The 21,140-nt window shown below is 28.2% G+C and overlaps 2 protein-coding genes across 3 annotated transcripts; one reads left to right on the top strand and one right to left on the bottom strand.

Annotated features, from left to right (window-relative positions):
* Window positions 1-1,364: 1,364 nt before the first annotated feature.
* Window positions 1,365-21,050, bottom strand: LOC111684608 (ribosomal protein S6 kinase beta-2). Its single transcript, XM_023446820.2, has 9 exons — window positions 20,255-21,050; window positions 15,803-15,843; window positions 12,847-12,973; window positions 12,502-12,767; window positions 12,236-12,427; window positions 12,081-12,171; window positions 11,768-12,016; window positions 11,591-11,698; window positions 1,365-2,110 (listed from the first exon to the last, which is right to left on the bottom strand). Exons 1-9 carry the CDS (start codon window positions 20,351-20,353, stop codon window positions 1,874-1,876), a joined length of 1,410 nt encoding a protein of 469 aa, XP_023302588.1. The 5' UTR covers window positions 20,354-21,050; the 3' UTR covers window positions 1,365-1,873.
* LOC111684607 lies at window positions 2,990-10,401 on the top strand. Of its 2 annotated transcripts, XM_046952215.1 has the most exons (6): window positions 2,990-3,989; window positions 4,023-4,481; window positions 8,301-8,486; window positions 8,820-9,832; window positions 9,896-10,034; window positions 10,097-10,401. In XM_046952215.1, the coding sequence occupies exons 2-6, from the start codon at window positions 4,076-4,078 to the stop codon at window positions 10,267-10,269; spliced, it is 1,917 nt and encodes a 638-aa protein (XP_046808171.1). In that variant the 5' UTR covers window positions 2,990-3,989; window positions 4,023-4,075; the 3' UTR covers window positions 10,270-10,401. The 2 variants fall into 2 exon arrangements, with proteins under 2 accessions (XP_046808171.1, XP_023302587.2); XM_023446819.2 differs by lacking the exon at window positions 2,990-3,989 and having other exon boundaries at window positions 4,345-4,477.
* Window positions 21,051-21,140: the final 90 nt, after the last annotated feature.

Below are 21,140 nucleotides of genomic sequence, written 5' to 3'. Positions count from 1 at the left end.
TTTGATCTCAGGTGGATATATGTGAATAAACAAATTAAAGCCCGAAATTCACTTTCCTTGCTTGTTTAGGAATGTGATAATTTTACGACAGCAAATTCTACAACGATAAAAGTTATAAAATGATCTTTCCAAATTAACTAATTGACTAATAGAAGGCATACAACATCGCAACACATAACTGACAGATTTGCAGCTGTATTGCAATGTACTATAAGCATTATTAGATTATATTATAAGATCATAAATGGGAAGATGAATATAAAATCACCCATGTGTAAGATGCCTGAGTCCTTATTCCGTTTATAGATTCGGAAATAATTTTGAATTTTTATGTTAAATAAATGGAATATTGAAAATCCTTGTCTTTCAAATTGAAATACGGATAAAGCCCACACTGATTTCATAATTTTCAAATAAAAAGTCAATTCTCAATTTTTTCTGTTTTTAATAATAACAAACAATAATAAGTAAAGTAATTATATTTTTCATAAAAAAATAAACTAAATGTAAATTAAGAAAAGAAAAAAGAAAATCTTGAAACAATTTTCGATTTTTAACATTTTAGAACACAGGTTTCATTAATTTTGAACAATAATTTTGTTTAATAATATTATCTTATATTTTTTTTCTTTTTATGTTTTATGACTTAAGATTTAATTGAAAATGTAAAAATAATAATAAACAAAATATTTGAATTGTTTTATTATTTTGTTTTTTTTTTTGTTTTTTTTTTTGCTATAAATATTCACTTAACATACATTGATGAAATATTACGGCTGTTCTTTACTTTCTTTAGAATATTATAAGTTTAATTTGTTTTGTTTCTTGTGGTTTTAAGTTATGAAATTTTACTATAGGTTTTTATTATTTGTTATATTATATGTAGGATATATGTATGTATATGCAGTTTATAATGAATTTATTTTATTATACAAATGTGGTATTTATTTATTTACTTGATTTTTTATATATTTTTTTAAACAGCAGTTTAGGAGCTTTAAATATTTCTTCTATAATATAAAATGTCATAGGTGTTTTATGGGAATTTTCAATTAAATTTATTTTTTTCTATGCTATTATTTTTTATTTCGTATAAATAATTTTATGTATGTTTACTTAAAAGGCGCAAGCACCTTTTTAATTTATTTTTAAACTTGGTCTATTTCTTTTTATTTTAATTACACCATTTTCCATTTCAAGAATACAAACGACAGACAAACATATTCTCGAAAATTCTACTTGAAATTCAGCACAAGGTAACAATTTTATTTCCAAATTTTCTACTAAAAATGTGAAATGATTTCATTTTGTAGGTATTAAAAACTGTACATTTATGATCTTTTATATTAAAGTTTGTTGTAATGTTTTTAACAAAATCAAATAGATTTTTCTTTGGCATTGTAAAAATTAGCATAAATTGAATTGATGTCCAATTTGAATATATTTTTTTTGCAATAGAAAATGGTGTAAGTTCAATTTTTTATTTTTGTATTTCTTTATCAACACACCGCCGCATTACATTTACCATAACCAATTTCGGTTTACATATTTTATTTTTTAATTTCTACTTCATTAAAAAACAAAAATAACATTAACATTAGTTTTTGTATTATTAAATGTAATCAATCAATCATCAATTATCATTATCTTATAAGTTTTTAATATGTTTTTCTTCATTTTTTCCTTTTGTTTCATTCTGTTTTTATTTTATAATCATCCGATTTAATGTTGTTTGTTTGTTTGTTTAATATATGTGTAGTTAACATTACTTTTAGTATTTATATAGTCAGCATTTCAAACGCCTTTAACCGTTGCCTTTGATAACATTTTGATGGCTTTTGGAGGTGCAGTTACAGCTGCTTTTATGTACGCACTACGACATAGGTAAACCTTGCACGTCCATCATTTCGTCCTGGGGCGAGGGACGTGGTGGGAAAGCTTGCAAATGTGGCGGCGTGGCTCGTGCGTAAATGCCTCTCGGAGCTAAGGGATATTGTAATCGATAGGAACCATCGTGTGCTTGTCTTGGTGTACGTCTAGGTGAACGGGCTGGCATACGGTTAGCTCTTTGCATTTCTTCTAAAATTGATGGCGCTACATATGTGAAACCCTGAAAGTAAATCATATTAAGCATGTTTTAAACTTTCTCTTAACTCTTCAAAATTTTCTCTTGAAATTGTTAATATATTCTCTTCAAATGAGTACACTCTCTAACTTTTCTCATCGACGAGCATGCCCACTTTTTCACCTTGAAGACTTTAAACTCAATTTGTTTTTTTACATTAATAATACAAGGTTTAACGCATGAATAAAATAGTATGATGGTGTGTAAAAGCTATTAACAAAATTTAATGAACTTCGGATTATAGGAAAATAATAAAACCAATTTTGTTATAATTATAAAAGAACACTTCAACAATTTAACACTATGTATCTGTCAAAGCAGTAGTTTGCTTCTTCAGAAAAAGGTAAAACTTTAATAAAGTAATTTACTAAAAATAATTCTGTTCTCGATTGAAATTTTATTAGAATTATTTTATAACCCTTTTTGAAAAAGGAAATATGTCAAAGATTTATAAATATTAAGGTGTTTGTATTTATGTATGCATATTTTCGTAATATAGATACATTTAAAACACAATGTTATTGGTTGTAAACTACTGCAACATCTTCTATAAAAATAAAAACATTACAGAGTTTAAGGTAAAAAGAAAAACAAAATAAAGAATCTTTTAGTTGCTCATGTAAAGAGAAAATGAATATTGAACTCAAAATTAATACCTATATACATTCATAGTATTATATATTTGTTTTTATCTGTTTATTTTAAGCTACACAATTTTATCAAATAGATAGCACGAGTTAAAAGAAAACTACGAAAAATCTCTTTCTTTAATATTTTTTTAACTTAAAGACAAGGTAATGTAGTTGGTTTGTCGGTTCATGGTTAATAAGGCTGATCCAAAAGTTTAGTCAGGCGTATGTATTCAAGGTGGTCGGCACGCAAGCGCACAAAATTTACAAATAACTGATTAATTTATTAACACAAACAGAAAAGAGCAAAGAAAGTCAAAAAAAGTTTATGACAAGTGTAAAAACTCGATTAAAAATTATTTTGTATTTTGTTATGTGCGGTATGCAAACGAATACATACTGGAAAGGCCTATAATAAATAGAAAATATAGTTAACGAAGCATGCGCTTTGAAATAAAAGAGTAATAATTCTAAAGAGAAGAGAGTTTAGTTAAAAAGTTCCTACGGTTATTTCTTATAAGAAAGTACTAACGCTTTATGCTAGATTGAAAACGAAGCGAAAACAAAGCAACACTGAATTGTATTTTTTTTAAATATACATATATATATAAAAAGAGGTCGCGCCGTCTTAAACGTGAGTTTAAGAACACGTTATAATTAACAAAGAAATAATACAAAGCTATCGATGTAACTTTCCAAAAAATGGAACGCGTTTTTTAGAATTTTAACAACATAAAAATGCAACATACAACTACTGCACGACGAACAAACGTGTTGGGATGAAAGTGCAATTTCTTGAAAACATATTAAAAATAAATAATAAAAGAAAAAAGAAAAAGATAATCAAATTAACACATGAAATATAAACGGGCTTTACCACTTTGCAAGACTCGCGCGGCGACTGATATCAAATTGAATTAAACCACTTAAACTAAATTAATGAATGAGTGACTTTCGTAAATTGAAAATAAACAAAAGCTTCGCGACATAACGAAATTTCTTGGCTAAAGTAAACATTATTAAACTATATACATACAGTGAATGAATAACAACATTATTACAGTGTTATGTAATAGAAGCAATACGAGTTATAACAATAAAAACCTAAACTGATCACAATCTTCTTCATAAAAAGCAGCAAGAAAATTGTAAAATAGAAACTAATAAACAATCCATTAAAAACACACATACACGTGAAAAAAACCCTCTAGAAGTAGTAGTTTGTATTGGTCAATTAAACGTATTTTATATGTTTACCGTTGTTAACGTAAACTAAATGTAATACATACATCTGCCTCAAATACAATCATTATTTACTAGGATGTCAAATAAAACTATAAAAAAATATAATAATAAATTTCAACTGCAGCACTTTCTAGTACTTTCATATGAACAGCAAAAGCAACACAAAAAACAATCTCCTCCTAAATATCGTTACAATCATGGAATAAATGGTAAAAGTAGAGGCAGTAATAGCTGTGGCATTTGTTGGATTTTATGCAGTGTACTTGTTCAATTACTTTATGCCACTGAAAGTGTGGCTCAAAATGTTGCTGCTGTTGCACCACTAGCAAACCACATTCCATCTGCAGATTTAGTTGTAACATCTTCAATAGATGCCACTGAAGTTGTTGCTACTGTTACTGCTAAAACCTTTACTGAAAATAATTCAAGAGTTAATAAACGTAGCCACCATTCAACATTCTCAGACTTGGACAAAGAAGTAGGTATGACTGGTATCTAACTTATTTATTGTACACTTATATCAGTCGACGACTACTACTTACTATATTCTATATTTTTTTTTTAAAGAAAAACGTTCCCCTTTACGCCAGTGACTGACTGACTAATAATAACACACAGCAGCTACTCACACTACCACAAATATAACCATCACCTTATGAAAAAAAACAACAAACAACAAGTAACCAAATGTTAATACCAAGACATACTAGTCGTTGTCTGTGTGAAAGTGAAATTTGTAGTATTTTTTATATGTAAACAATTTTTATTATTTCGGGTTTTTAATATACGATTTAGTAGGTATACATATGTGTATGTGTTCATAAGTGCATACATATATTAAATATGTTATAGTTTTAAGCCTAAAAGATTGTAAAAAACTATTTAATATGGTTTGTCCTTAATTTTTATGACAAATAAGGACAAACCATATTGATTTCTAACAAGCGACACTTATCCAATAAATACAAAACTTAATTAAACAAGCTGTACAAATCGAAGTATTTGATTTACCTTTTTACCTTTTTTTAAATTAAATAAATGAGAAGCCTGTGTTAAAATCATAATTTTTTCAGTACTTCCATGGAGTAAATTCTACTTCTATTTCGCCTCTTTGGAAGTTCTTTTTTTGCTGAGAATAAGAAATGTTTTAATCCATATAGCGCTAGCTTTATTTATCTATTATCTAAATTAAAAAATATGTAAATTGCAGTCCTAATAACAAAAACATTTTTTAGACAAATTGGTGAAAAAAAACATTCTAAAAAGTTTTCTTTCGTTATTTATACTAAAATTATCATCTCAAATATACAATGTTATCGCGATTTATTGAAAATTTCTAACATTTTGTTATACTTGTTTTGTGAAGATGCTTTAATCTAGACTAAATTTTAAAAAGCAGAGAAAACCATTGAGTATTATTATACATACATATTTCAATTTCTAAACATTATATTGAATAAATCGATGTTAAAATATAAAACATCTGAAAAATTTTTTTAATTATACATTTTTTATGATATCAAAATTTCATATTTCTTTCAAAGGAAAGATATGAAAACTTTTTTATCCCTTATATAGTTTACCAAATATTGACCTCAGGACAAAAATGTTGATAAATTTATCTTTGTTCTCCCTTGGCAATGAAAGCAAAACAGAAATCTCAAAGGATTTTTGTTGAAATTTTTTTCAATAATAAAGTCTGATTAGGTGTTTCAAGTAATCCCACATTTCCATATGATTTGACGATGATTTTGTATGGCCGTTAATTATACTGCCGATTTGTATAAATAATATTACCTGATTTGTACCTGACCCCTATACCCCAAACTAACTTATAAACACTAGTTGAAATTAAGCACAAGTAAGTTTTATATAAACGCTAATGCTACCAAATTTCATTAGGATCGATCTGTATTTTATCTTAGTTTCCATATTACAGCACTTTTTTATTTTTATCAATAATTTTGCTAAATTACATCTTTTGCATTTGCTTATTTTCAAAGGAACGACATAAATATCATGAAAAACTTGTGCTGTTCAAACATAATTAAATAAAATGTTTGTGTAAATTATAATCTTTTTAAATAGACGTCAGTTAATAACATTGTAAAATTTGTCTGAAATACGACCTAAGGTTTCGCTCGACGTTTGAATTGTTGACGAAAAACAAAAAGGAATAATAAAATGAAATCTAACATATTATTTCATACTCGTAATTTCGAGTTATGACGGTCATCTATAAAGTCCACGAAATATAAATTTAAATCTTATTTTCAAACATATATTTTTTTAATTTGGGTTTTTTCATTTATGTAAAGTAATAGTTATGCAAAACATAAAAAATACAGGTTTTTAGCAAAGCTACCACTTCATTTTGGTATAATAAAGCTTTTCATTCACAATTTTAGCTTGAATAAATAATGTAACTTTACGAAATTAAATATTTACTGACTCAACACTTGTTTCATAAGTATTAAAATAAACATTAAGAAACATTTTTTTATTTTGAAGAAGAAACAAATAGATTGTTAATGGTCACCCAATTATTATCTACACAATATAAAACAAATTAAAATTATATTGTTCCAATTTCATGTAAAATCATACATATCTTATGTCAAACCCATCATCAATTTATGCGTGGAATACTTAATGCAATTGAGTTCAAAGCGAAGTAAACGACGTTTATATTAATTATATGTGAATACAATTTTAATGAAATAAATATGTCTGTAACTCCCTAAAATGTATATTCACTGATTGTAGATAAATAGCTAACTCCATAATTCATTAACAGAATTTAGACGAAAAACTTGTTGAATTTGGAAACTAACAGAAACAAGACTAGGACTAATAATTATTATACATATATATGTATGGATGTAAGTAAATAACGGTGCGTTGTGGTTCCAAATCAAAATCTAGGTGGACAAAATTATTTGATGCGCCTTTTTATCTGAATCCTAGGAACAAGCTTAAAAAAATCTATATAAGCTAATTTTGATGTCATAGATATAAAAAATTATGTTGTATATAATTAAAAACAATTAACAAATTTTCTATCGAATCTATCTGGTTTTGGTATCTCTGAATCGTTTGTTCCTGTGACAATACGTACGTTTATTATTGTACCAATTTAATTTAGAAAACTATCATACACAAATATATTCTTGGTCTCCAAAGACCGCAGTTAAGTAGGCTGATATCGATAATCACTGACCACTGTAAATTTGGGAACCATGCTAGACGCATTGGTCTCCCGTTCAACGATTACTGTAGAAGTTGTCAAAACAAGGATGAAGAAGAGACTATTACTCATCTTCTCTGCGATTGTCCTGCTTTAGCGGAGGCCCATTTTCGGACGCTTGGATCGACCTATCCGAATTGTCAAACGTTCAATTGGAACGTCTTCTAGAGTTCATTTGTCCTATTACTCACACTATTCATCCACGGCATCTGCCCTGGCTTTCTCTTTCTCATCATCTCCTTCTCTTTACAACTGTCTCTGCTCCTCCACTCTTCCCTATCTCTCCTTCTCTTTTTCTTACAGGTATTTGTACAAAGGGATCAATATGAACCGAAAAGTAAAGCCGAAATTGGCTACCTGTGAAAACCTAACCTATCATACACAAATATATTTTACGTAAAATTTCTTAAATAAGAAATGCAGCACTTTTTCCCGGTGCCATCCAACTTGGAATCTCTTTAATATCTTACAGTTTAGTGTGGTAGGAATTTATAAATATACAACTAGTTTAAAAAAAAAACAAGTTCCTATTTTGAAGTATTTAAGAACTACAATAATATTTCGAAGAACGGGATACACTAAAAAGTTGAAATCTGTTGTTTAAGAATCTGAAGTGGTTCCGTTTGCACTCGTTCTAAAACCAGTCATTTTTAGAACAAGTTCTAAACGTTATTAACAAAACGAACCGAATACATTGCATTAATACAACATTTACAGCAAAATAAATTATCACAACATGCCACAATTATTCCAATTATTGATTCTCAAGTTCAGTTTTTTTAAAGAGTTTAATTTTATCTTTAAGATTGAATTTGAATCTAACAAATAAAATTAAGTTAAGAAAATAGCAGGCAATTGGATAATATATAAGAGAAGTCAATAATATTATTCAAATACGTGGTAACATAAAGAATTTTGTAAAAAGTCCTAATAACTGATAAAATTTAGTAATTTTCGCTAGTATTCGGTGAAATTTTTTTAGAAAATTAAAAAAAAAAAACTCTATAATAATAATTCCCACACTAAATATCATTTATGCATTTAATATTTTCAGTGGAACGTTTAATCAAACAATGGGCCCCCGTCGTATGGTTGGCTCCAGAAGAGAAATTCATGCCCCTTGGTGTGGAAGAATTTTTAGCACATGTCCATCCTGAAAGTAAAGACAATTCTTTCACGCCTGGAATGCCATTCGGAGATAATTCTGAAAAATCATTCTTAGTAACGAACACAGAAATAGGTAAGAGAGATACATAAAAACAGGGTGTAATAAATAATAAATAAATTCGAAACAAAAAACTAATATCAAAGATGTGATTGATTGTGATGAATTTAATGTTGATTCTCTTAACCAATTCTTTGCCACTATAAAAAATGTAATTTATATAAAAACTAATCAAAAAATAAATTATTTTATTTTTTATTATTTTTATATTTTAAATTATTACTATTTCCTTTTGATGACGTAGTTTCGCTAATAAATTATACCTTTGTTCAATTTTTATGTCGTATTGTTATAAATATTAATTCAAACGATAAAATATTCCATTATTTAATTAAAAATATTGTGTAGATAAACTGTTAGAGAATGAAACATCATTTATACACGGACGCAATCCTAATATAACTCCCGTGCCTATATACGCTGTAGTGACATTATGTAATCAAGATAAAATTCATCCTGCAAAACAGCAACAAATAGAAATTTTGCCGTCCGTACAGTCATTGCCGTCAATACCTTCATCTTTCCAAACTAATTATTCGCCACAATTATCAAAACCGGTATTGCAGCATGGTTTTATGCCAACATCATTAGAATTAACTAAACCGACTAGAGGACCTTATATTCCAGTTACTTTGGGACCCCAAAATGACGGTGAAAATACTATAAGGCGTTCTTCACGGTTATATCCCATGTTTCATAAAGCTAAAAGGAGTTTATCAAATACCCCCATTCCACCATCAGATTCTGTACCACCATATGAATTGGTAATGGGAGAATCTATGCAGAATATTCATATCGATCGAAGAATTTCAAACCCTACTTCGACTCCTATCAAATCAGATGTGGAAGAATCGGAAAAAATCAATAATTTTATAGCAAATTTAGCTGATAATGTTAAATTTAGTATACCGCTTAATGAACAGGAAAATGTACTGGAACATGAAAATGGTCAACAAATAAACGGATTGGGTAACACTCCAGGCACAATCGTTCCTTCATTTCATGTAACTTATTGGATGTTTTATCCATACAGTCAGGGTAAAAATATGTGTACCTTAAGCTTAGGCCCTTTTGGTCGTATACCATTTCCAGCCGTATATGGATATTGTTTAGGACGTAAGAAAGATATTGGTAGCCATATAGGAGATTGGGAACACATGACTTTATATTTCACTGGAGCTGCTGAGCCTGAAGCAATGTATGTTTCGGCCCATGATGCTGGAGCCTATTATGCCTACAATCGTTTGACAGGGTCATTTGAATTTAAAAGACAAGAGACGCGTAAGGGAATTTTACAAAGGCCTAATTTTCCAAAAACAGTAACTACATTTAACGATCACCCGGTGCTATTTGCAGCTAAAGTATGTATAATAATATTTGATATAATTAGTTTATTGTTTATTGTAATGATTTAATAATTTAAGGGTTCTCATGGCTTATGGACAGCACCAGGTAAACATCGTTTTGTTAAAGTTGCAAGATTGTATGATATTAACGGTTTCGGTACACCGTGGAATACATGGAAACATGTCGAAATAACATATGAAAACATAAAATCATACGGTAATGATTCTATAATAATATTTTTCAAACCATAAACCTTTCAATATTTTCTTTTATTTAAGGTCGCGCTTTGTCACCTTCTTGGCTTTCATTTAAGGGTAAATGGGGAAATCCCAAAAGTAAATGTCATCCTTTAAGACGAATTGGACTAAATTTTTGTGAATTTTCGGATGGCCCTACTGGTATTCCGCTTAAGGAGCCACATTTTCAATGTGGTTCTACATATAGACGTTGATAAAGAATAACAATTTTACATGATTTAGACAACACACATTATGCAGTATTCTATGTTTATTATTTTATGGTGGTAATACATACATATTTATTTTAGAAACATTTTGTTGAATAAATTGTTTTATATAAAATATATTTTTTTTTTTTTCAAAATATTTGGTTATAAGAAATAAAAAACCTTGGACTTTTAAATATATTAATTTATAAAATTTGCAAAAATCTTTATTTTATCAGTCGAATCGTAAAATCTGAACTGCGGAATAGGTCGAATTTTGGAAGACATTCATAATGAGATGCATTGGCACGTTATTAAAGAATTCATTTATATACATATGTCATGATTTAAAATATTACTTATGTATATCAATATAGTATCGAAATTGGAACATTACTTCAAATTTTCCTTTTTGATTGTGTGTCAATAAAAAATATATAATTATTGAAATTTTAAGTGGAGATGGGAACTCTTACACACTATAAGTTTGCAAAAATAACTCAGAAAATCGCCGATACACGTTAACTTTATTTTGGGTAGTAGAACCTACTCAGCAAAAAAACGAAGTAATTCCAAAAGAATTACATTTAATTAATTAAGTGATTTTTTTACCTTCTGTTTATTCTGATGTTTATTGGCTCCCAAAGAAGCGAAAATAATCCAAATGTTTTTAAAATCGAAGGTAGATCTTTTTGTACCGAAATTTTTTGAATTAAATCCATTTTATTTTAGAGTTAATTTATAATTGCGTGTAATTTATTTATGTTTATAATATTTGAGTGAAATTAGTTATTTTCTATAATACTACGATTTCAGTCCCTAATAACTTAAAAAAGAACATAAAAATTACTTCTTGAGAATGACTTCAGATGTAGTGAATTTGGAATGAAAATCCATCCATAAACAATTTCTTGTAAATTTTTTCTAATTTTGGAATTATTTTTGAATTTTCCAACATAATCATACAATATGTTTTTAATCTTTCAATATAACAACAATGAAACAAAATTTGTTTAAAATTCGTTTGCTTACTTTTTGTTTTTATAGAACCTATTATTTATTGCATTGTCAGAAAACTGGTTAAACATGACACTATCAGAATGAATAAAACAAAAATTCAAAAACATGTTGATAATAACGAATTTGCGCCACATAGTGGAGGTACTCATTGTTCATTTAGTGCATTAATAAATACAAATTTGTATCTACACCGAAATCTAGTTATAGATGATAACGTTTTAACGGTTTTTTTTCGAAACCGTTTAAATTTATTTTTATAAGAAGAGAATTATCTTTTATATTTAAAAGAAAAAAGTGTATTACTCACTTGGAAAATTAAATTGACACTTTCGCTGAGAGTTGTTTCATCTGGTGAATCTACAGGAATTTGTCTAGTAAATCTAGTATCAAATTGAGATACATCATCTTCACTGCGCTATAGAAATCGTTTCAAATCAAATAATTAGAATTTATAACAAAATTGAATGCGTGTAAAGTTATTTACCAATAGAGGTTTTATTGGTGGATCCAAACGTCTAGCAAGGACATCGTCCCAATTTACATGCTTAAAGAAGGGATGAGCCTGAACTGCTGCAGCATCTTCAGGGCCGCTACCTAAACGTTGGGATTCTTGGCGTTTCATTAAACGACGTACCAAATCTCTAGCTTCAGGTGTTAAATAAGCAGGCAAATTAAGTTTAGCTTTTAAAATAGTCTCTATTGTTTTTTTACGATCTTCTGCAGTAAAGGGTGGCTAGAATTTAAAAGAACAACTTATTATTTTCTTCAATACATTTTATACGTACAACATTACTTACCACACCAGTTAACATGTCAAACATTAAAGCACCCAACGACCACCAATCCACCGCTTTACCATGACCACGGCGTGTAAGAATTTCTGGAGCCCTAATAAAAATAAAAAATTGTGTTTTATTGATGTTGCACCACAGATTCAATAAGTTTGTCTTACATATATTCTATGGTGCCACAGAAAGTATGTGTAACTATGCCTTCCTGTATATGTTCTTTGCACAAACCAAAATCTGTTAGTTTTACATGACCTTGAGCATCTAACAAAATATTTTCTGGTTTTAAGTCACGATATATGATGCCCAGTTTATGTAAATGACCCAGAGCCATTATAATTTCACTTAGATAAAAGCTAAATTTATATCAAAAATAAATAAATTAATTAAATCAGTTATATTATTATCTTAAATTTTAAGTTGATCTTACCATGTTGTATCTTCTAGGAAAATACCTTCGCGTTCTAAATGCATAAATAATTCGCCTCCACTTAAATATTCTAAAATCAAATATAATTTACCGTCCGTTTGAAAGGCATAAACTAATTCTACAATGAATGGATGTTTAACAGCTTCTAATATATTACGTTCAGCACGAGTGTGTGCTGTATCTTTTTGATTTGTGACTATTGAGGCTTTTTTCAAAACTTTCATGGCAAAATATTTATTAGCATCACGACCAGAAGTTTTGCGCACCTTAAATAATAAAACAAATAAAAAAACATTTGTAATTAAATTCATATTTCTTATTACGTAAATTTGCAGCAACACATACCTGAAATACTTTGCCATAACCTCCTTTGCCCAAAACTTTCTTTAATTCAAAATCTTTTGGACCCAACTTTATTTTGCCAGGATTTACATTTTCTTCTGATAACTGTATAGTTTCTTGACCTTCCGCCCTAAAAGAAAGAAATTATTTTAAAATTGATGTTAAATTTACAATAAATTAGGACAGCAACAGGTTTCTACTCAAAGTTGGCGTTCCCACGACAATTGGATCTTCGCTCAAGAACGACCCAAGTCATACTCGGCCAAAGATTGTCAACCCAGCGACAGCTGTATCAACCGAAAGTTTTTTCCCCAGGAAAGAACTATCGGCCACAGTCGAGCTGTTACAACAACAACTCAAAGTTGGAAAATAATATATATTTTTTTTTACATCAAAAATATTTCATTTGCAAAAATTAAGATAAACATTTTTCTAGAATGATTAAGTTTTTCATTCCTACATTACATTATGTTTAGAAATCTTGGTAGATTTCACAATTTCGATAAAATGTTCTACATACTTTCATAATTTCTTTACTATGAGATGATTAAATACATATGTTCAATTTAAAGGCAGTTATTTGTTATATATATTTCAATATTTCGGGTCATAATGAAAATCAGGCTACTTGACCCTTTACAAGGATGAATTTATAAATACACCTACCTTAACGAGCTACAAATGTTAGAATCAATTAAAAATTTGTTTAAAGTCAATAAACCGCGTTAATTGTATTACATTAAAATTTAACGTATGTAGGTGTCTTTTTTTAAAAATATCGATTCTGACGATTACAACGATTTTGTTTATTATATTGAATCTATCTGTAGTTCTATATTTAAGTCGTCTAATTAAAAAACCTAATCTGTTCGCGTACTCGATAATTTTTAACAACTTGCAATAACTGTTAATGGATTCCGTTCACGTACTTTTGAAAACTTGTAACGAGAAAGTAAGAGAGCGATAAAAATGACAGTTCGTTGATAGAGAATTTTTTGATTTTACTGGATATACTTAAGCAATTTATAGTTTAATAAAACTGTGGATATTTAAGTAAAATTTTTATAGGGGCTTTTTATAGGAGCTAGGGTCAAATGAGGCCCTATAATTATAAAGTTAATGAGGGTCATCAAGGGTTGTACAGAACTTGGCTTTGTAGCTTTTTGTCGAGATACGAGTATATTAAACATGAACTTAAAAACCTTATTTGGCGGGTTCAGTTGTATGGGGCCTAGATGAAATAATGGATCAATAGGCTTCGTACCATAAAAGATTATGTGCCTCTAGTTTTTTTAAAAGAAATCATAAAAAATATTCTCAATCTAATGGCTTTAAAAATATTTAGTATGGGTTTCTTTTAGCGATTTCCTTTAAATTATTATTTGAATATTACATTTGTAACGTGAAGTTTAAAACAATAATATATGTATATGTAATGATATTACATGTTTTGTTAACTTTAAATATCCATTTATTTATAAGAAAAATACTATTTTCAATATTTTGTTTTAAAATGATTTGTTAGAGATTCAGATTTCAGCAAAAGGGCATTACTAATATTTGTTTATAAACAAATACTTGTATATTTTTGGCAAATTAGCGTTCTTGTACTTTTTAGAATATTTTTTTTTTTTTTTTGAGAACAAATTAAAAATTAAGATCTATCATAAAGTTACTGGATATATTTTACTGGAAAGACCTAATGACAATTATGAGTTTTATATATAGTATGCCCACCATCAAACCGTATGCCGTAAATGAAATGCTCCTCAATTAACATTAGGTTGATATTTGAAATAGGGCTTACATCAATTATAGACACATTCCTTTCGGCGCTAAACTAGTATTTTTAAGTCAGTAATAGCCGTTAAAGTAATTTTTTGAGGGGAGGATTTGACTCATATAATATCGAATTTCATCGCTATACTTGCATTTTTATGGGGGCTATGCAAAAACTTGAACCGATATTGTCCATTTTCAATACCAAACAAGCCCTTAGAAATATTTGAGGAACTTCAACTCTCTAGCTCTTTTCGTTCGGGCTCTATCGTGCTTTTAACTGAAAGAGAGACATGGCTAGATCGTCTTAAAATTTAATAAGGATCCAGAATATAAACATATACTTTTGTGGGTATATGATCAATATTTTGATGTGTTACAAACGGGATGACAAAATCAACATAACCCCATCATTTTCGATGGTAGGTATAAAAATGGAAAAAAATATTTGTAAGAAAAAATTAAATATTTAAAGCATTTTTCGGAAATGATTTAAACGAGAATGTAGGAAATTATCGGGGATAAATCGGATACGTAAGTTTATAAATATGGAATAAAATGTCAATAATTTTTTCGAAATTCATTTTTTAAAAAATAAACTTAAAAAAAAATTACGCAAAATCATGTAAGAATAGAAAGAGTTGGTAAAACGTGGGTTAGAAAAGCACTCAATTTAATATTCTTAATTTTTTTCTGAGTTTATTGTTAGGTTTACAATAATGTCCAAGCACCCAAAAACGGTACACATTTTCAAAAATATAATCAGCACTCCTGAAGGATGGTGCAAAATTAAAACTCCTGAATTAATTTTATGAAGATCAATCCGTAATTAACTTTACCAAAGTCTACATAAATTCCCCTTTTTTCTTTTGCATTTGTCAATAAATCATTTTCAAATACATACAATTTGACTAAATTAATTCTCTCAGCCTATTTAAAGTAATAAAAATGTGTACTTTTAATTTGAATTATAATTAGGGCAATTCTTAAAGATAATTTCATTAAAAAAAGGATTTTAGAACGCTACTAAAATAAAACATATTTTCAGCGATTGAAGCGAAACCTTACATCGTATTTCAATGAGACTAATTTTTAAATTGTTTAGTATTTTGCACTTGGTTTCGATTGTGGACATATAGAATTTTGCAATAACTGAAGAACAAAACGTTTTATTACTTACTCTTGCTGTAAATTTATGCTTAACTCTGGTTCCAAGTCAACCTAAAAAGACACAACAAAATATTTATTAGCAATTATATATCATTATAATGAAAATTAAATATGCAGAATTTTTAATTATCTTCTAATGTACCACAAAAAAATAGACTCTAAATAGCAACAAAACGCACTATGTATGTGCAAATACATTTAATTATTAAAAATAAAAAGTCCAATTTATCAATTTTTATACACATGAGAAGCTTTCTAAAACACGCTCAAGTTAAAACTAAGTAAAGGAAGTCGGTCAACAATTGGTCAGACCATAACCACGTGAACGTTACTAAACGAAGATATCGGTATAAAGTTTGTCATAATTGTGTTTGAAGTACATATAAATTAACGTTAGACATTTTTCGTCGCGGGAAGTTTTTTCGCCTAATTCTACAGTGGTATTTTGACGTCAAAAAAGTTATATCCCTAATGTACAGTTAGGTCAAGAAGGGTTATAAATCATATAAACGGTGCTTAAGAGCTCGAAAACCTTAAGGTCCACTGTGATTTTCTTCAAGGAGTGATTATACAATATTATAATACTACAATTAAAAACCAGAAAAACGAAGGTTAAAGGATAGATTTAATTATCAAGTCAGTACCCCAAAGAATAGATAAAAGAGAGATGATCTTTGCCCCCTATGAAACCAAGTAAACTGGGTGGGTCAAGTTTCCCCAGCCATTTCAACCTAAGATTATGAATCCGCGAACAGTTGCAAATTATATGCTCGATCGACTCCACTTTCTTCTCATCCTCGCATATCCGGTGTATTGCTGTCCCACTTACTGACAAAGGCCCTAACTGAGAAGTTAGCATCCCTATCAAAATTCTTAGACTGCGTCTATCCTGTCCTATAAGTATTTCGGAAGTTCCTATATTTAGTTTTGGCCATAGGGCCTTTGATACATTGCAATACAAGCTCTATGGCCTCAATCTTTTTGATATTTAAAGCTCTCAATATCCAAAACGCGGTAAAATTAAAGTCCCTACAACAGATTTACCTTTAAGGTAGGCATTAAAAATAATTTAATTGATTATTAATCTTAATCGAAATTTTACAGCTATGGTCGTGATCTCAAGGACATGTGTTACGCATAAAAACGATTTTTTTAAAAAGGTACGAATTATAGTAAACATTTGATGTTATAGGTAACATATATCAAGTGTGCAAACTTCACGGTCACAACCTTAAAACCTCAATATTTAAAATTTAGAAGTGTTGCAATGCCCTTTTGTATAGTAGGTGATGATAAAGAACAAATAACGGTTTTTTTTAATATATTCTATTTATAAACTTAAACCTAGACGTGTTTTTATTCATAACTTTATTTTGCTGGAATATTAGAGAGTAATTATAAACCGATAACAAATTTATATGTTTTACCTTTTGAAATAATTACTTTTTAATGATTTACAACAGGTATTATTTCGTAATATTGATAAATTAAGTAAAAAATAACTGAAATCTTGTTGGTTATATTGCATTACGAAATGTTCAGTATATTTAAATACATATACATATTTATGTGTAAATAATATACATATATGTATGTACATATGTATATAAAAAGATAAACAAAAACTTAATTAACATATTGATCATAATTTATAGCGTTCGTAATCCAAATACGATTACCCTACAAACTAATAACATCGACAATAGTCCCTATTAAAAAGGCCAACAATAATTTCAATGATGCAAATCAATATGATACATAAGTGGTACATATTAATAACATAACGTCGGTAGCATTTATAAATCTGCGTCCATATGAGTTCGCATATACCAAATTGATCAGAACTAACAACATGTTGAAAATATTAATATAAAAAACATCAACTTTGATAATATCTTAATGAAAAGTGTAATCATATATTAATAGAATACACTTGGAGCTACTAAAGCCAGTTCAAAACTACGTACATAGATTTTTTATATAATCTTTATTACAGACCATATGTTAATATTACGACGTGATTTATTGTCTTATTACAATATACATTCTAATTAATATCAATTATATATTGAAAGTTGTATAAAGTTTATATCAAATACACTTTATGCTGATATATTTATAATGTTATATATTATTAATAATTTAAATATTAATAATACTAACATACATATTTCTAATAAATTCTTTTTTAAATAATTACTTTTAATCGGACACATACTTTTTCCAGTTTTTTAAACCTTTTAAGATTTAGACTATCATATTCTTTTTCAATTTATAAGTTTTAAAACAAAAAACTGTATTCTTTATGTTTGTTGCAAATCACTCCAATTGTTGAGTTGAGTTTAGTCGTTGTAAAACCAATCAAACTATTTTTTGTGTTTTATTTAATACTACAGAAGCTGAAAAAAGTGAAAAGACAGAGAGTTTCAAAGTCGACCCACAAATGACCGGATTTTACAAGTTTCAAAAATAAAAAACCCAGTGTCTTGTATTAGGAAACATTAATTAAAATAGTTAAACATTATTCTTAATTGTTAAGAATATTTTTGCTTAACAATATTTAATATATCGAAGGACTGTATGTAAGCTTTCGGGAGAGCAAAACAAATATTATACGTAATGCATAAATTGCATTATTTGTAAAATAATTTAGTACATAGAAATATAAATGCAAATAAAGTTAAACTAATTTGTAATAAGTAAGCGATGTCTCGAATCCATAAAGGCGATTTTATATATTTGTGTTCAACAATCTTGTTTTGTATAAAAAATATCAAAAATTATATGTTAAACATTTTTAGAACAGATTTTCGTTAAAATTTGTTTATGGTAGGTAAATTTTAAAATGCTGTAGACTTTTTTAAATTAATTTTAATGAAAATACATATACGTAGTTATTATTAAGAGATACAGCATGATAAATATCAATACCTTTAAAAAGTATGTAGAAAAAGTATTTATGTTTATAATTAAAATTCATGAAGGTTGTTATGAAAATGACTTACTAAACAATAAAATATTTCACAATGGAAAGAGAAGAGTATAAATAATTTTAAAAAAATATTCTTATCATTTGCTTAACAAAATTTAGACATGTTTGTATATGTATTTGATAAGATTTTTAGTTGTACTTACTATATTGGTTTATGTTAAAAACAAAATAAACTGAAATTTCATTCTAATTCTGGGTAAATTGTAAATTAAACAAAAAAAGTAATAGAAGCATAGTAAAAAAAACAGTCTATGTTTTTTAATAAAAATTGAATGCATTAATACTATAATCGTAATAAGTCTGACGGGTTTATAACGTATCGGTGGGAACTGATGACAGCGAATGCTTTTGGTATTGGTAGTTGAAACAAAAACTAACACATTAATCAAATTTAATTTTTTATTTTTATTCTAACATACCTATAACTCTTCTATTGATAGAATAACAATACTAAAATGTTTTTGCTGATAGCCAATCGTCTTATCAACTAAAAGGATTCAAACGAATGTTAAAACGTGTATTTACAAATGTTTTTATGGAAAATTTCTATGTCAGCAGATAAATAGTTCGTGGGAAAATAAAGTTTAATTATAAATAATTAGTAGGCATATTTCTATATACGTCAAAATCAGATAATAAGAATTATTTGGAGGAATAATCTTAAGTTGTATAAAAAGATGAAGTCTTCTATTTTTGAAAGATTTTAGTTTATGAAAAAAGGATAGTTTGAAAATATATAAACCGATAAATGTGTCAAAAACTATTGTTGCACTAAATACGAAAATAACAATTATAAGTGAGAAGCTAGTATTGTACGGGCATACAATACTTTATGCCCGGTCCGGACAAACCCATTTGAAACAATACCCCATATTAGATATTTTGTTTTAAAACAAAAATAAAAAAATATAGTTACAAAATAGATATTAATATATCTTTTTAAATATTTATAGTATCAAATTTACAAACTTTCATTTAACTTTTGTTCTATAAACACTTTATAAAACAAATTGTTTATAGAACACAAAAATGATTATGGATAAGACCGAAGACTAATATGGGTAAATTGGTTAAGAAATTTTTGGTTCAAACAAATTTTAAATTAAAAAAATATACGTATCTTCTATGTGTACGATATGTGTATGTATTTTGAAATATTTGTTATAGTAATAGAAAAAAGTGCATGGCATTCAGAATTTGATCAAGTTTTGTTTCTCCTTCTTTTTGTCATTTTATTTGTATTTCCGTCTGTCAATTAATTTACTCATGATTCTCGATGCTTTCTTTTGTCTGCTGCTGCTCTTGTTCTGTTCAAATGTATATGTGTATTAATACGCAATAAAACGACAGCAACAGCATGTTTTTAATGTCTTATTTTGGTTTTCCTTAAGGAAAATTTTTACTAAGAATATTTTGTTTATTTTCTTTGGAAAAATCTTTATTTAAATTTCTTTAGTATTTAATACTTACATCGTCCAATTCGATTTTGTCATCATCTGAATCACGAGGATTTTCATCCTCATGTAACTCAAGAACAAAGAGTTCATTGGGGTCACTCACGTCAGCCATTTGTTGCAGCAGATAAAGAGAATAATGTGGAGTGAAGGGGATAACAGACGGTGAAGCAATCACCTCAACAAAGAAGTCGCTGTGACAATTTTCTGTTTCTTCGTTTGCTTTTGTTTTTTTTTTATTTTTCTGGTTTTGCTTCTTGTCTCCGTTTATAGCAGCAGCGGAGATCCAAAAACAAATTAAATCACTTTTTTTATATTTCTAAATGCGTGCGCAGCTAAAAAGCTGCTTCTGTCTGCGCCTTTAAAGACCTTGAAGTATCTCTTCGGAAATACTATTTGACAAGACAAAGCTCTAAATAGATTAGTTGTTTGATTGCCCCAGCCAGCAAAGTCAGTCACAAAGTCTGATCGACAATGAAATCAATCAATGAGACAGACTGACTGATAGACAGAAGAATTGAGATGTCCAGAGCAAGCAAATCAAAGCAAGCTCGTGGCAGCACACCACACACAATACACACAAAAAATGTTAGACAAAAAGCACACCAACCAAACTCCCGTCCGTATGCAGAACTTTGCACAATTAATTTCCGTATGCAATGTTTAATATGTTTGTTACAATTATCAATAGAGTAGAACAAATATTTTTCTTTATCGAGACAATGCGTTTATTTTTCACTTAAATATTTTTTCTTCTGTTGTTATAAATAAAAATTTCACACCACACTGATGATGACGAACGAGCGAACGAAACACGAGGAAATTTGGTATTACCAGACATGAAATTTATTGAAAGTGTTGCCATTAAAACTTGTCACTATAGAGTTGCCGCTTTCCATGGA

Source organism: Lucilia cuprina, chromosome 5, assembly GCF_022045245.1.
Source record: "Lucilia cuprina isolate Lc7/37 chromosome 5, ASM2204524v1, whole genome shotgun sequence".
NCBI lineage: Eukaryota > Metazoa > Arthropoda > Insecta > Diptera > Calliphoridae > Lucilia > Lucilia cuprina.
Note: the sequence above shows the minus strand (reverse complement) of the source record. Positions and strands in the feature narration are given on the sequence as shown.